The sequence below is a fragment of the Esox lucius genome, chromosome 1 (assembly GCF_011004845.1).
Source record: "Esox lucius isolate fEsoLuc1 chromosome 1, fEsoLuc1.pri, whole genome shotgun sequence".
Lineage (NCBI taxonomy): Eukaryota > Metazoa > Chordata > Actinopteri > Esociformes > Esocidae > Esox > Esox lucius.
This window is the reverse complement of record NC_047569.1, coordinates 41,368,983-41,386,967: the sequence shown is the minus strand read 5'-3', so window position 1 is coordinate 41,386,967 and position 17,985 is coordinate 41,368,983. Positions and strand designations below refer to the sequence as shown.

Sequence of the window (17,985 nt, the reverse complement as noted above, 5' to 3'; positions counted from 1 at the left end):
TTCTCAGTACCGGCACACCAACCGGCCGTTCTCAGTACCGGCACACCAACCGGCCGTTCTCAGTACCGGCACACCAACCGGCCGTTCTCAGTACCGGCACACCAACCGGCCGTTCTCAGTACCGGCACACCAACCGGCCGTTCTCAGTACCGGCACACTAACCGGACGTTCTCAGTACCGGCACACTAACCGGACGTTCTTCTGGGGGGAGAGGGAGAGAAGACTCCCTGGTCTTGTTAAAGTGAAGGGAGTTGTAAATCTTAGTTTTTTATCCTCTTAAATGTAAAATAAAGGAATAATTTCAACATAATACAGTGCATGGATCAACAGCGTTGCTCTGATTAGTGGAGATGTCTCACTCAATGTGTATTGGAGTGGAATGAGTGATGAAATGGGCTCTATATATAGGTCTATTGTCAGGAAAAACACATTTACAAAATAGTGTTTTATCTGACAGTGGGAAAGATGGAGAAGAGTTGAGTTGAAATATCAGTGAGTCAGGGTGGGTCACGGTGGATCGTAGTGGGTCAGGGTGGATCGTAGTGGGTCAGGGTGGATCGTAGTGGGTCAGGGTGGATCGTAGTGGGTCAGGGTGGATCGTAGTGGGTCACGGTGGATCGTAGTGGGTCACTGTGGGTCACGGTGGATCGTAGTGGGTCACTGTGGGTCACGGTGGATCGTAGTGGGTCACGGTGGGTCACTGTGGGTCAGGGTGGATCGGAGTGGGTCAGGGTGGATCGTAGTGGGTCACTGTGGGTCACGGTGGATCGTAGTGGGTCACTGTGGGTCAGTGTGGATCAGAGTGGGTCACTGTGGGTCAGGGTGGATCGTAGTGGGTCACGGTGGGTCACGGTGGATCGTAGTGGGTCACGGTGGGTCACGGTGGATCGTAGTGGGTCACTGTGGGTCAGGGTGGATCGGAGTGGGTCAGGGTGGATCGGAGTGGGTCAGGGTGGATCAGAGTGGGTCACTGTGGGTCAGGGTGGATTGTAGTGGGTCAGGGTTGATCGGAGTGGGTCACTGTGGATCAGAGTGGGTCACTGTGGGTCAGTGTGGATCAGAGTGGGTCACTGTGGGTCAGGGTTGATCGGAGTGGGTCAGGGTTGATCGGAGTGGGTCAGTGTGGATCAGTGTGGATCAGTGTGGATCAGTGTGGGTCAGTGTGGGTCACTGTGGATCAGAGTGGGTCACTGTGGATCAGAGTGGGTCACTGTGGGTCAGGGTGGATTGTAGTGGGTCAGGGTTGATCGGAGTGGGTCAGTGTGGATCAGAGTGGGTCACTGTGGGTCAGTGTGGATCAGAGTGGGTCACTGTGGGTCAGGGTTGATCGGAGTGGGTCAGGGTTGATCGGAGTGGGTCAGTGTGGGTCAGTGTGGATCAGTGTGGATCAGTGTGGGTCAGTGTGGGTCACTGTGGATCAGAGTGGGTCACTGTGGATCAGAGTGGGTCACTGTGGGTCAGGGTGGATTGTAGTGGGTCAGGGTTGATCGGAGTGGGTCACTGTGGGTCAGGGTGGATCACGGTGGATCACGGTGGGTCAGGGTGGATCGGAGTGGATCAGGGACAGATTACTAGATCAACCTGGGTCGCCAAATCAGAAAAACAAAGTACACATTACTCACACTAAAGTTTCAGAAACATGAATACAACATTTCACATGTTCTATGATTGGCTGTGTGGAGTTTCCTCTCCCTGCCTGGCCAGTAATGATCCAGAGCTGGTGGTACACAACATCCTACCCCCACCCCCATCACACACACACCTACAGACGCACACACACACACACACACACACACACCTACACACACCTACACACACACACACACACACCTACACACACACACCTACACACACACACCTACACACACACCTACACACACACCTACACACCTACACACCTACACACCTACACACCTACACACACACACACACACACCTACAGACGCACACACACACACACACACACACACACACCTACAGACGCACACACACAACCACCTCTACCCCCACCCCATCACACACACACCTACAGACGCACACACACAACCACCTCTACTCACACACACACACACACCTACAGACGCACACACACACACACACACACCTACAGACGCACACCAACAGCCCCCTATCTCTCTCTCACACACACACCTACAGACGCGCACACACACACACACACACACACACACACACACACACACACACACACACCAACAACCACCTCTACTCACACACACACACACACACACACACACACACACACACCTACAGACGCACACCAACAGCCCCCTATCTCTCTCTCACACACACACACACACACACACACACCTACAGACGCACACCAACAACCACCTCTACTCACACACACACACACACACACACACACACCAACAACCACCTCTACACACACACACCTACAGACGCACACCAACAGCCCCCTATCTCTCACACACACACACTCACACACACACACACACACACACCTACAGACGCACACCAACAGCCCCCTATCTCTCTCACACACACACACACACACACACACACACACACACACACACACACACACACACACACACACACCAACAACCACCTCTACACACACACATACAATTAAATGTAGCTATCATGACTTCAATCTACGTTATGTACACTACAAGTGCTGTGTGAGAGGCTGTGTGAGAGGCTGTGTGAGAGGCTGTGTGAGAGGCTGTGTGAGAGGCTGTGTGAGAGGCTGTGTGAGAGTGTGTGTGAGAGTGTGCTAGTCAATGGACAATCTTGCCGTCTGAACTCATTGATAAATGACTTTCCTTGGTAACTCATTGACCTGGTCTGTGAAGTCCCCCGTTCCTCCCCAGTTTCTGAACATGTCGTGGTTTCCAGGGGAGAAGGAGGGGCTTGACAGTGTAGAGACCCACAGCCAATAGAGTTCTGAGGGACTGCTTCCCTCAGGGTTTTTTTTTCCTTCTTTTCTTTATAGTGCCCCCCCCCCCCCTTTCCTCTGACGGTCTCAGGGCCCCTCCCATCTGTGCTGGAACTAGTTGGCTCTGCTCGACTGTCTGTGTGAAGGCGGGGGGTTGGGGGATTTGGCAACTCCTTTGATCTGTAAAGCATAAACAAGAGTGGGCCTGGAAATGGGTGGAGGAGAGAAGTGTTGAGTCAGAATAGAGCTGTCTCTGTCTGTCTGTCTGTCTCGGTCCGTCTGTCTGTTGGTCTGTTTTTGTCTGTCTGTCAATCTCCGTAAGAATGAGCAAATAGTAATGAGTATGAATGACAAGCAATTATGTTTATTTACAGTTACCGTGTAAAATGTGTTTTTGCCGGACCGTGTAAGCGGAGCTGGCCTAGAAGAGCGAATCTGACTGACTGACTGCCCTTTGTTAAATAGTGTAGTGGTTAGCAATGTGGACTACGGAACAACAGGTCCCACGTTCGACTCCCTTAACAGTCTAAATACATTATGCCTAAGGTTCAGGACAGACAAAAACTTTGCTGGTTATAACTTCATGTAGCTACGTAATAGGAAGCCTAAAATAAAACGGTTCTGGTGGATATTAGGATCTGTTCAGGACAGACAAACACTTTGCTGGCTACACGATTCTCTCGTCTTTCCACTTGACGAAAAAGTCAATCATCATCACCTGTATTGATAGTTATTGTATCAATGTCATTCACGAATGGCTAATAAGCTGTTAAAACGTCCGGTGACATAAGTCATACAGTTCATAGATGCTATTTGTGGTGGAGGTGAACTTCATAAGAAACGTTAGTCAGTTTAACACAATGCTTAATGGTGCCTAGCGACATATTCAGACTGTGCGTGATGTTAATGGGATACAGTATACTGACAGTAGATAAGCGTGCAGTCCCGTGGTCTAGTGGCTGAAGACTCATGTGGGCGACCCCGGTTCCAATCCAGTGCGGGTGACAACATTCAACACTTTCAGTGGCGCCCGGCTGAACTCAGCCTGGTTCCTTTTCTGGTTTTCCACTGTCAACATATTACCAGTGATATTATAATCCTTGTTGTGTTAGGGTATATTCCATTGCTGTTTAATTGCAACTTCTAAAACATTTTTGTTGCCAGTTACATTTAAGTTTAGCCATCACAGTTTGGAGGTTAGGGTTGGCATGAATCATGTTCATAGACAGAATTAGATATCAACCATAGCACACAAACAGCATGCTTGGAATGATGGATTTCTTTTTCTTCTTTTGTTTCTTTTTAACTTGAAAATTTAAAGTTTTGTGTGTGACAAGGTGTCTGAAATGGTCCTTTGCATTGTGTGTCAGACGTGGGTGCAGTGTCATGGGCCTTGGGATGTTTAAGTGCCATGTTAGAGGGCCTGTCCTACCCCATCCTTGTCTCCAGAGACTGCCTCAGCTATTAGCATAAAGAATGCCCTGTAGAGGGAGAGGGCGGGGCTAACAGCAGCAGGGTGTTGGGTCCCAACTCAGTCTGGCCCTTTGTGTAGCAGGTGAAAGCTTTGTAAATGTGGCGCCACATTGATAAAGGGCTCAAGAGGCTGCCTGGGTCCCAACTGTTCTCCTGTTCCCTACACAGTGCACTGCTGTGTCCATGGGCCCTGCTTAGTGGCTAGGGCTCCATGTAGGCCTGAGGGTGCTGCTTGGGAGGTGGATGCGCTGTCCAGGCTGTTTTCAGGAACACAGATCCCCTGCTTTGAGGCCTGGCACTGACCCTCTTTCCCTCCAGCCGCTAAAGACACGTCCGTGTGTGTGTCCGTGTGTGTGTCCGTGTGTGTGTCCGTGTGTGTGTCCGTGTGTGTGTCCGTGTGTGTGTCCGTGTGTGTGTCTGTACGTCCGCAGACTGGGCCTTGTGGAAACACACTGGTTGCTTTCCTCTAACAGCCCAATCAGGCAACAAGTTCCGACACATCCCCTAATTGTCAATGGCCTCACAGCGCTGAGAGACAATGCAGCAAGCCAGCCCACCCACCCAGCCTGTCACTCACCCAGCCAGTCACTGAGCCAGCCAGTCACCCAGTCAGGTGGCCAGCCAGTCACCCAGCCAATCCCCTGTCCCCTAGCTAAACCAGCTTAGAATAGATGCGATCTACAGTGTTGAAAACAGTAATTACGGCTTCTGTAGAATAGATGTAGTTCCCTGGATGTAAAGGTTGCAGCCTAACAGTTAAACTGGAGGTTTAGGCTACGGCCAAACTTAAAAACATATTTTTTTTTCTCAGAAGATTAAGTAGCTCGCCAGAGTTAGTTAGAATTGCTAAGCTAACCAGCTGTCTCATTAAGCCATCTTACGACATCTCAGGTTAGCTTGCTGTCATTGTTGTCATCACGAGAGAGAACTTTGCATTGGCTACCTGAGCTGTTATTAGAAAATGGGAGTGAGCTAGCAGGTCGACCTGGGCGAGAATGTTATTGCTGTTAGTGAATGTCAACATCAGTCTTAATAGAGGTTGTGGATTTGAGGCTAGATTAATGATTTTTCCATGTTTTTATGTAGGGCGTGTCTATGTGTGTGATTGGCTTACAGTTCAAATGCTTGGAACCCAATTCATGCCAACCCGACTGCAGGTAACTCTTTATTTTGTCTCTGTGCAGCCATCTCGACCAATCCACAACCTGGCAGGACCCTCGCAAGGCCCTCCTACAGATGAACCAAGCCCCTCCCACCAGCCCTGTACCAGTCCAACCACAGAATATTCTGAACCCAGCTAGTGGTCAGTATGCTCTCGCACGCACGCACACGCACACACGCACACACACACACACACGTGTAGTTCAGGGTTGTACGATATTGACATAATGGTATATTGCGATATTGATCATGATTATTGCAATATCGATATTTATTTCGATATTCATCAACATATGTAAAAACTACCATTTGCACTTGCATTTACCTTCATTGCACATCAATACATCCAACTTGAACGTACATTATACTAAATACATTTTCTGCCCTCTTCTATTGGCACTTCTGGTTAGATGCTACTGTAACTGCATTTCTTCGTACTGTACTTGTACTGTTCAGTGACAATAAAGTTGAATCCACTGTAAAGTTTGTCTTAGGATATTCCTCCAGTTTAGTCTCTACAGTAGAGGAACGCTTGTCAACTCTCAAACAGGGCCAATCACAGGTATTGGCTTTTAAGACACGTTATCTAATCAACACCAAAATCAAAATCATTTTGAAAACATATAAACAATCGCTTGGAAACAGACTGCAAACTAGCTACACACAGCTTTAGGCTACCACACAGGGAATCTGTCCGCTGTTCTCTAGAAGAGTCCGCTGTTTCAGCCTATGAAAAAGTGCCTATTGTATTTCTTGGCAGCTCGTACATCATTTGAGATTTTTTAAATTGATTAAATCTGAAAGTGCAAAGGCATTTTAGAAGCATTTCCTCTATAGCTAAAGCTGGACAATCAATCATTATTTATCGCGCAGTCTTCTAAACCTCTGACTATGCTAAGGTGTTTGTATTTATTTAGGATTATACATTTGTAATGCTTTTTGTGATGTGGATCAAAATGACAGTTACAGTTTATCATGTAACCTTTTGGCCTCTAATGTCTCCTCTTTGATCTCTGTTGTCTGATTGTCTGCCCAAGCCACACATCATCTTACTTTTCTGTTCTTTTCTTTTACTCTTCTGACTCGTTTCGTTGTCTCTTTCTTCACTCACACTGTTGAAGTACGCACACACGTCACGTGGTATGCTCCATAGTGTGTGTTCACGTAGTGGACCCATGCGCTCACACTTGCATGTGACAAGACAACTGGCCATTATATAGCGGTTTCAAGTAGGCATTAAATCAAACACAACCAAGCCACACAGCCAACGCACGCACCTCTCCACAAAATAAATGGAATATCGCATGCTTTCCGCAACATTTTCGATGTGATATTGCGCTACGTGATATTGGGATATCGGTATTGACTCTATATGTCGTGCCTCCCTAACGCAGTTGTGGGCTTGTACAGCTGTAACCAGCATTAGGCTGATACCGACCGAAGATGACGAGCTGTGTTCATTAAGTTTTTTTTCTTAAAAAAATACTAAAATAAAGAATTGTGGTAGTAAACATTTCCATGATTCTTTTACCTCTGGCTGCAATATAAGAAGTCACAAACATTTCTCAATCGGTGCTTTTATTCCACTGGATTAGATTATTGGGGAATTCGCCTTAGGACAGGTTAATGAGAGACAGAACATGACTCGTCCTTTCCAACATGTTTGCTAGAAGCTCCTCGAGCCACCGTACTGTCTGTCTGTCATCGCCAGCCCCCCTCCACAGTACTGTCTGTCTGTCATCGCCAGCCCCCCTCCACAGTACTGTCTGTCTGTCTGTCATTGCCAGCCCCCCTCCACAGTACTGTCTGTCTGTCATTGCCAGCCCCCCTCCACAGTACTGTCTGTCTGTCATTGCCAGCCCCCCTCCACAGTACTGTCTGTCTGTCATTGCCAGCCCCCCTCCACAGTACTGTCTGTCTGTCATTGCCAGCCCCCCTCCACAGTACTGTCTGTCTGTCATTGCCAGCCCCCCTCCATGTGGCCAAACAGGCCTGAGGTTGTTCTGACTGGCGTTCGAAGTCATCAGGCTTTTTGTTGGTGGATTTATGCTATTGACTTTTTAAAAATATATGAAGACTGTTTTAATTTCAGTGTTGTACTTGACAGAGAGTAGGGGGTCAGGTGTCGGAGAGAGGCTTCGTTGGAGAGCAGCGAGTCAGATTCAAACCAATGTTGCAGCAGTACAGGCTGTAGCCTTCACCCCCACCCCAAGACCACCACCCCCAGACCACCACCCCCAGCCCTAGACCAGCACCCCCAGACCACCACCCCCACAAGATCCCCAGACCACCACCACCAGACTGGCCCCAGACGATCCCCAGACCACAATCAGACCACCAGCCCCAGACCACCACCACCCCCAGACAATAGTGAAAAGTGTAATATTTTTCTGAAGCACTCTGTCCCCAGAGGGATAGGTTCCTGCTTTGATCATCCCTGGTAACACAAAAATAGACTAATTCTAGTCTGGTCTTATTTGTTGTCTTTTACTGGGTAATTTGTAGGTGATGACATTTTCACTATGGCCTTGTTTATTAATATATGTGTATTCATTGTGTGTTTATTTTAAATCAATTTTAAATGGTTGTTATGGTTAATTATCACTAATTGGTCTGTTGAACCACTCAAATGGTCGCTTATTGTTCTATTTTAAACCAGTGTTTTATCACACTCATCTGGATCCCATTGTTTATAGTATTATTGGTGGACGTTTAACTGATCCATTCTGTTTTCTATGATTATTGGTGGGTTTTAAACAGATCTATTCTGTTTATATGGTAATTGGTGGGTTTTTCTGTAATTAGCCATTTATCATCTGTTCAGTATCAGTCTGTGAACCACGTTTCGACACACACGCGCGCACACACACACACACACACTTCCAGCACCCAGCCTGACCTTTTTGTGCGTGTGCGTGTGCAGGCCCTCTTCCTGATGGCTGGGAGCAGGCCATCACCTCTGACGGAGAGATATACTACATAAACCACAAGAACAAGACCACGTCCTGGCTGGACCCGAGACTCGACACGCGCTACGGTAAAATCATGCTATTACACTAACACACAGCTGGCAGGTGTGGGATCACCTCGGCCTGTTAGGTAACACTGTGGTCTTACTCCTGTGTGGGCACTTTGGTTATTCTAGTAAGAACTTGGCATTATTATATAGATATATGGTCATTTGTTATTCCTTTACAGTTGCATAGGAATGTATTTTTGACTAGTACTTTGACACTGCATTGTGATTAAACTCACTTTAAATGGATACGTTGACCACGGAAATTAAGCTTTCTTACTAGTTACCTATCAGATGAACTGGTGGGTAACATTTTGATGTCTCTGTGTGCATGTGTTATGGTCAGCTAGCATCAGCACAAGGACTTGGAAGTTGTTGGCAATGTTATAGTCAGCTAGCATCAGCACAAGGACTTGGAAGTTGTTGGCAGTGTTATGGTCAGCTAGCATCAGCACAAGGACTTGGAAGTTGTTGGCAGTGTTATGGTCAGCTAGTGTTAGCATGAGGACTTGAAGTCTGTAGATCTGCTGATGTACCCAGTAACAGTAAAGGTCACTGTGAGAGCGCACAGCTCTCCCTGCTGTGACTACTCAGACTATGACATCATCTTTGTAGCCATGATTCATCATCCTCTCTTGGTTAACTCCAACCACACGTCTTCAAAGAGTCTGGGGGAGGCAGCAACATCAACAAAACTGATTTGCCGCAGATCCTTAACTCATTTCCCAATAATCCACAAGTGATTGTGATCTGATGTTGAGTTGATGGTGTCCTGACTGTGATCTGATGTTGAGTTGATGGTGTCCTGACTGTGATCTGATGTTGAGTTGATGGTGTCCTGACTGTGATCTGATGTTGAGTTGATGGTGTCCTGACTGTGATCTGATGTTGAGTTGATGGTGTCCTGACTGTGATCTGATGTTGAGTTGATGGTGTCCTGACTGTGATCTGATGTTGAGTTGATGGTGTCCTGACTGTGATCTGATGTTGAGTTGATGGTGTCCTGACTGTGATCTGATGTTGAGTTGATGGTGTCCTGACTGTGATCTGATGTTGAGTTGATGGTGTCCTGACTGTGATCTGATGTTGAGTTGATGGTGTCCTGACTGTGATCTGATGTTGAGTTGATGGTGTCCTGACTGTGATCTGATGTTGAGTTGATGGTGTCCTGACTGTGATCTGATGTTGAGTTGATGGTGTCCTGACTGTGATCTGATGTTGAGTTGATGGTGTCCTGACTGTGATCTGATGTTGAGTTGATGGTGTCCTGACTGTGATCTGATGTTGAGTTGATGGTGTCCTGACTGTGATCTGATGTTGAGTTGATGGTGTCCTGACTGTGATCTGATGTTGAGTTGATGGTGTCCTGACTGTGATCTGATGTTGAGTTGATGGTGTCCTGACTGTGATCTGATGTTGAGTTGATGGTGTCCTGACTGTGATCTGATGTTGAGTTGATGGTGTCCTGACTGTGATCTGATGTTGAGTTGATGGTGTCCTGACTGTGATCTGATGTTGAGTTGATGGTGTCCTGACTGTGATCTGATGTTGAGTTGATGGTGTCCTGACTGTGATCTGATGTTGAGTTGATGGTGTCCTGACTGTGATCTGATGTTGAGTTGATGGTGTCCTGACTGTGATCTGATGTTGAGTTGATGGTGTCCTGATTTTTATTTGGTGGTAATCTGATGGTGCCTGGGTGACCGGTGTGCCAGCTGTAGACTTCAGCCTACACTCATTGTGGTTTATCTGCATGCTTACAGCCACAGGTAGATGTGGAGCTCTTCTCCAGCCATGGGAATGAACTAATCCCTCTGTGTTGTGTGTCTGTCGGCCTGCTGGTGTCAGTCCAACTCATTTACGCTTGAGGGGACGTCCCTTCATTACTGCGTGTGTTCCCCAGAGACCTGCTACTCTGGCACACACAGCCTGTTTTCTGTTTCAGTTTAGCATTGTTGTTCTCCAGCCCACACCCGGGACATTTACCAGAGTAGTTTTCTACAAGTACATATGAGCACTCTCCAGGAGTGGGGGAGTTAGGTGGGCTTGTGTGGGAGAGCGGGGGAGTGGAGGAGGTAGGAGGGAGGACAAGGTGGGAGGGAGGAGGACAGAAGGTGGGAGGGAGGGATGAAGAGAGGAGGTGGGAGACAAGAAGGGAGGGATGAGGAGAGGAGGTGGTACACAGGGATGGAGGGATTAAGAGGAGAGGAGGTGGGAGGGAGGGAGGAGAGGAGGGAGGGATGAGGTGGGAGGCAGGGAAGGAGGATGAGGAAGAGTGGAGGAGGGAGGGAGGGAGGGATGAGGAGGAGAGGAGATGGGAGGTTGCAAGTAAAGGGTGGGGCTCAGATGGGTTAAGCTTCTTAAAGTCTTCAGCAGAGGAGCGGTGTGATGGGGCTCTACATCAGAAACCTCCTGGGAAAGAAGGGAGGAGATGGAGGGAGAGAGGGAGAGATGGAGGGGGGAGACGGAGGGAGAGAGGGAGGGGGGAGACGGAGGGAGTGCGCTGTGGCATCAACTTGTTTCTACAGCTCATACATTCTCATTGACTTTCACTGTTCAGCATCTACTGATCCCATATAATGTGATTTCTAATTGTATCTGTTTTCTGTGTGTTTGTAGTAGCATTAGGTTTATAGACATCTCTCAGAAATTCATTTTTAAAAAGTGCTTAATCTTCTTTTTTAAACCTTCATAACTATTCATGTCTGTCTGTGTCTGGGAATACGCTGTAGATCGTGAGGTTTCCGTTGCTGTGTGTGTCAACACCCCGACCAATGTCAAGTCAGCTGCTTTAGTAATGGAGGCCAATTTGAACTCTGAGAAGAAAATCAGCCAGGCTCCTTTAACTGAGGGCTGTAGCCGGGTGAGGCTGTTTCTGCTCTCCTCTCCCCCATTTTAGGCCCCATTGCTGAGTAGGAGAGGCAGGGCAGGGGAGGGAGGCACTGGTTGTCTCAGTCGCTTTCTGCTACTGGCAGCTCTGTTCTGTCTTGCACTGTTCTGCTTAGCTCTGCTTGGTACTTGTCATGTCCTGATCTCTTCTGTTTTTCTGTCCTATTCTATTCTGCCCTGTGCTGTCCTATTCTATTCTGCCCTGTGCTGTCCTATTCTGTTCTACTCTGCCCTGCCCTGCTCTGCTCTCCCTCTCTCCAGACAGACCTCAGCGCTAGACCTCTTTATTGTACTCTTAATCTGTTCCAGACCTTTTTGGTCAAACAACTCCCAATGTGAGGGGGAGGGTAGAGGTAGGGGGAGCAGTGAACCAGTGCTGGGTTCCCTGGGACTGTGTTCAGGAGGGGCTGGTTGATACTGGAACACTAATGTTGTTTTTTTACACATTGCCTTGGAGGACGGCTGAGAGAAAAAATGCATGACTAGCAGGGTCTCTTTGACATGGGCACCTTGGAGTCCTGACTTCAGAGATGCATCTGTTTTTTACTCCCAAGTGCTGCAGTTAATTGAGGATACTTTGCGTGTTTTTCCCAAATCAATTTCAAGAGAAACATTTGTTTACACTTCTAAAGCAAGTGAAAATAATAATTATGAAACCAGTAATGAACACCAAAAGTACAAATCTTTCGTTTGAAGTACATTTATTATTTTATTGGCACGCAAGAGGAGAAACAAGTAGTTTAATAAATTACAGTGAAAGCAACGAGAAAATGTAAAAATACTACATTATACAAATAGCATTTTGACTGTTATTGTAAGGTATACAATTAAATATTTAATAACTTTTTCTGGCCAAGCATTTCGATTTTCAAACACGTGAGATCATATAAATCTTAGCCTGTTACAGGGTTGCCATATTAGCGATTTTTCACGATATATTGAGCTACTTTTAAACAATGTGGTAAGAAATAATTTGTTTTCTGAACTTAATTTCTGTCTTTATATGCTATATCGTGCGTTTCTATGCTGTTATCAGTCAGTTGTTAGCTACTGTAGGATGGACTGCTTCACAAGCATTGTCGGATATACTCGTTTAATGCAATGCCGTTTACTAACTTTGCTTTTGCCAGTAGTCAGGTAAACGTTCTCAGTGGATAGATGTTTTTTCCCCAGTGTAAAGTATGTTTGCAACCACCAACCTGGAAGTTAAATCACTTAATAACCATTGTGTACTTGACACAATCACTGTGCTACTCTCTAGGTTAAAGCAGACGACTTTGCTAGACGTTGCGTTGTGCGTTGTGCCGTTGCATCAAATGAATATGAAAAAAACAGTATTACAACAAAACAACAGAAATGGCCAAGACACATGAAGACAAAATATCACGTAAGTAGATACACACTTATTCAACGCTGAGTAACCTACACACATTCCGCATTAAAACGGATGACGAGTGTCTGTCGGCTCGCGTCTCCCTCATCTTTTTTTTTTTAGCAGTATATCGTTGTCAATTCAGGTGTTGCACATGTCATTACTGTAATTTTGATCATTATTCTGAGGAAACATAACATGGGGGGAAATGGTCAGGAGGTTAGGACCGTGTACACATTTTGAGGCCAATATGTACATAAACGGTAATCCACAATGACTGTTCAATATCTCTCCCGATGACTCAAGTTGGTCACACTTTCTAGCAATAATAGGCGATTTATTCCCCCCCCCTCTCAGGTTACGTTACATACACTGTATAACCTCGTGGTTAAATTGACATGAGGCAAATATTGACCCAGACTTCAAAGACAAGAAGGCTGCAGTGTTTCCCTGCTGGGTAGTTGTCCTACCCTTACAGATGGTGGACCTAGCTCAGAGGAGTGGGTGCTTTTGTGATGTACAGTTAACTCCGTGCCAACGTGGTGCTCCAGTGAGGGACTCCTGTTGTGTTGTGGCCGTCTTTTTGTGTTGCAGAGCGTGAAGAAGACAAAAGGCAGGCGTCTGTAGCGTGACACTTATCTGGCTGTATTTACCTACACCACGGCCCGGGTCAACATGGGAAATGGTTCCATTTGTCTTGTGTTAGCCGGAAATGCGTCTCCAACATTAGCTCACGTTCTGAAGTTAGGATGAAACTTCTGTCAGTCCCACCTCCACATTTCCCTGCCCCAGGCACTAAGCTCACCTGTCCTACCTCCACCCCCACCTCCCCTGTCCAAGCCTGGAAACAAATGTTATTGGCTTACCAACTACTTCCATCTCCACTGCTACTTCCAGCCGTCCCAGGGGAGTCCCTCCAGCAAGCACCACACTGGCCCTGAAGTGAACTCTGAACCCCTGTGTGTACCATGGGAACTGCCCATAGTACCATGGGAACTGCTCACGGTGCCCAGGGGGTGGAGTGATCAAACACAAAGGCCTCCTATCAGAGGGAGATAAGGACCCGATAGATGGACGAATAGGTCCAACAGTATGTACACACAGGATTTGGGACTGACAGTTGGGTGTAGAAAGGGGGGGGGGGTCACTGTTTAAGGTGGAGACGGAGTTGGGGGAGCCTGGACAAGGCAGGGCCAAGGATGTGGTGGGGGTAGTGGGGAGGCCTCTTGGTCGTGTTGGAGGTTCCCTGGGGTACCCTGGTCAGTAGTAGTTGAGCAAACAGCACAGAAAAACACTGCATGCAAGTCTATTGTTTCAGGGCCACTGTGTTATGAACCGACCGGTCCCTGTTTGGTTTGATTTCAGTAACAGGGTCTCTGGTTGAATTACCACACACACACAGAGGGCCGGAGCCTGCTGGGTTTCTGTTCTACATCATCATTAATGTCCCCCACCTGGTGTCTGGGACTCTACATAAGTCCCTGATCAGAGGGTGGGAATGAAATAATGGAGTGGAACTGGACTGGAGGTCCAGAGTTGAATACTAGAGGTTAAATAACTAGAACAACTAGACAATGCAACAGCTGAGCACTGTTCCGTAGCAGCCATGGTTTACAGTTTGTGTCTGTTCTTTAAACCGTTACACTGATTTAATAGTCCCTTAATGGAGATCCACCACCAAGCAGGGTTTCAGTGGATTTAATAGTCTCTTAATGGAGATCCACCACCAAGCAGGGTTTCAGTGGATTTAGTAGTCCCTTAATGGAGGTCCACCACCAAGCAGGGTTTCAGTGGATTTAGTAGTCCCTTAATGGAGATCCACCACCAAGCAGGGTTTCAGTGGATTTAATAGTCTCTTAATGGAGATCCACCACCAAGCAGGGTTTCAGTGGATTTAGTAGTCCCTTAATGGAGATCCACCACCAAGCAGGGTTTCAGTGGATTTAGTAGTCCCTTAATGGAGATCCACCACCAAGCAGGGTTTCAGTGGATTTAGTAGTCCCTTAATGGAGTTCCACCACCAAGCAGGGTTTCAGTGGATTTAATAGTCTCTTAATGGAGGTCCACCACCAAGCAGGGTTTCAGTGGATTTAGTAGTCCCTTAATGGAGATCCACCACCAAGCAGGGTTTCAGTGGATTTAATAGTCTCTTAATGGAGATCCACCACCAAGCAGGGTTTCAGTGGATTTAGTAGTCCCTTAATGGAGATCCACCACCAAGCAGGGTTTCAGTGGATTTAATAGTCTCTTAATGGAGATCCACCACCAAGCAGGGTTTCAGTGGATTTAGTAGTCCCTTAATGGAGATCCACCACCAAGCAGGGTTTCAGTGGATTTAGTAGTCCCTTAATGGAGATCCACCACCAAGCAGTGTTTCAGTGGATTTAATAGTCCCTTAATGGAGATCCACCACCAAGCAGGGTTTTAGTGGATTGTCTCTGATTGGCAGTCATTGCAGAAGGGCAGTTGGTCCTTTAGGTTTATATGTGATTGATGTGGGTGTGGAAGCGGGTCCTGTAGGGTTCACTGAGGCGTTGTTACTCCTGTAATACGTAACAACTTGGGTGGTAGTTAATGACTATGACGATGTGTCGAATGACCTAAATATACCAAATAAAACACTATTTATTAAACAACTTGCCCTTTTTCTTTCTCTGTCCCGCCCTTCTGCCTGTAGGTCTGAACCAGCAGCGTATTACCCAGAGTGCTCCAGGGAAACAGGGGGGGCAGCTGCCTTCTAGTCCCCAGAGTGGCGGAGTCATGGCAGGCAACAACCAGCTGAGGCTTCAGCAGGTCCAGATGGAGAAGGAGAGGCTGAGGCTGAAACACCAAGAGCTGCTCCGCGCCAGACCCCAGGTCAGCCCTAACCACCACATCCCCATCAATATCATAGGATTATTATGGACTAAAATACCACCACATCACAGTCAAAATCATCGCATTAAAATGGACTAAAATACAACCATATCCCCATCAAAATTGTAGTTTTAATATGGACTAAAATACTGTATCACAGCTAAGGGCTGTATCTGGGTTTCATTGGTTGGTGTATAGTATTACGTAAAGGCTTGATCTAACAAAAATGCTCTTTGCAGAGAACATTGGTTGAGAGCCTTCCCCAACCCTCTACCAGTAGTCTAGTAAAGTTTGATAGAAATCTATTTTTGTTACTGATCAAATCTAGAAGTTGCATTTCCTGAGAAGTGTCTGTTTTGGAATAGTTTTAATGTTGGCAAAACAGCATGAAATCTGCAAACTGTACCTTAATACTCACAATGTGGTAGTTGAAATGATCTTGACATCAATTATTTCAACTGTGTCCTTAAATAAATAAGTCTACATTGCGTAACATTTCCGGGTGGATTACTCCTACACAACTTCCAGGCATATGAACACCGATGTCAACAATCACACACCCTGTGTGCAGTGTGACTCATCACCCACGCGGTGTCAAAGTCTCTCTCACACAGCTGTATAAACCTGAGCGTCTAACCTGGGTTTAGTAGAAACTTTGGGCTGTTTACCTGGCTTTAGTAGAAACACTGGGCTGTTTACCTGGCTTTAGTAGAAACACTGGGCTGTTTACCTGGCTTTAGTAGAAACACGGGGCTGTTTACCTGGGTTTAGTAGAAACGTTTACCTGGGTTTAGTAGAAACATGGGACTGTTTACCTTGGTTTAATAGAAACACAGGGCTGTTTACCAGGGTTGAGTAGAAATGTTTACCTGGGTTTAGTAGAAACACAGGGCTGTTTACCTGGCTTTAGTAGAAACAATGGGCTGTTTACCTGGCTTTAGTAGAAACACGGGGCTGTTTACCTGGGTTTAGTAGAAACGTTTACCTGGGTTTAGTAGAAACATGGGACTGTTTACCTTGGTTTAATAGAAACACAGGGCTGTTTACCAGGGTTAAGTAGAAACGTTTACCTGGGTTTAGTAGAAACACGGGGCTGTTTACCTGGGTTTAGTAGAAACGTTTACCTGGGTTTAGTAGAAACGTTTACCTGGGTTTAGTAGAAACATGGGACTGTTTACCTGGGTTTAGTAGAAACGTTTACCTGGGTTTAGTAGAAACATGGGACTTTTACCTTGGTTTAATAGAAACACAGGGCTGTTTACCAGGGTTAAGTAGAAACGTTTACCTGGGTTTAATAGAAACACGGGGCTGTTTACCTGGGTTAAGTAGAAACGTTTACCTGGGTTTAGTAGAAACATGGGACTGTTTACCTTGGTTTAGTAGAAACACAGGGCGTAAGGTTTTCTATAGCTTTGTTTGCCTTGTCATTCACTCTGCTGCCAGAAGGTTATGGCGGAGGAAATGACCTGGCGATGACCTGTCACCCAGCCTGCCGTGTGTCAGTTGTAGTGTGTGTTGTGGTGTGTGTGTGTGTGTGTGTGTGTGTGTCTGTGTTGTAGTGTGTGTGCATGTGCTGTGTCTTTCCGGTGGCAGTGTTTGGTCTTATCTTTGACTCTGTCATAATCAGAGATGTGTGCAGTGGGGCTGGTAACCATAAATACTAAAATACAGGATGTTTACTGAACACCCCTGTCATAATCCAACCATGTGCAAGTACAAATCACAGCCTGTCTGCCTGTCTGTGGGTGTCTGCCTGTCTGTGGGTGTCTGCCTGTCTGTGGGTGTGTGGGTGTCCCTCTGTTTGTGGGTGTCTATCTGCGGGTCTGTTGGTGTCTCGCCTGCGTGCGTGTGTGGACGTGTGCATTTGTTATTGGTGCAGGGTTGGGTCCTGAGAGTGTTGCTCAACCCAACACAGGAGAACCTGTTGGCCTTTCCTGGTTTTCAGCACCGATATAGCTGGTTAATGACATGGAAAAAGTAGTGTTAGTAGAAACAGTCAAACAGTACAAAAGTTGACATGGGGACAAAAGAGATTTGACACGACCTCTATAACCTGTCATTTCAATATGGATATCTCTTTCACATTTGTCTGTTAGAAAAGATCGAGTCTGTATAAACAACTTGTTTCTGTCAGGTAATGGGACCTTTCCATTCTCACTAACCCACAATCCATAAAATGTTGACCAACCAACAGGCTGTCGTTCTTCATACAGCCTAGTGGCCATCCCAACATACATCCCCATTTAGTGCAGCATATTTCCCTCCCAGGACAGCTTTTGCTTGTGTCCAAAATGACAC

The 17,985-nt window shown here is 46.6% G+C and overlaps 1 protein-coding gene across 3 annotated transcripts in view; it reads left to right on the top strand.

Annotated features, from left to right (window-relative positions):
- Positions 1–17,985, top strand: part of yap1 (Yes1 associated transcriptional regulator) — a 39,270-nt gene that overhangs the window by 13,840 nt on the left and 7,445 nt on the right. For all 3 annotated transcript variants that reach the window (XR_003781761.2, XR_003781760.2, XM_013135880.4), the window contains exons 3-5: positions 5,578–5,696; positions 8,478–8,591; positions 15,509–15,687. Coding sequence is in view for 1 of the 3 variants with exons in the window: in XM_013135880.4 (XP_012991334.1) it covers positions 5,578–5,696; positions 8,478–8,591; positions 15,509–15,687 (412 nt within the window). In the remaining 2 variants the exon portion in view is untranslated. The remainder of the gene's footprint in view (positions 1–5,577; positions 5,697–8,477; positions 8,592–15,508; positions 15,688–17,985) is intronic.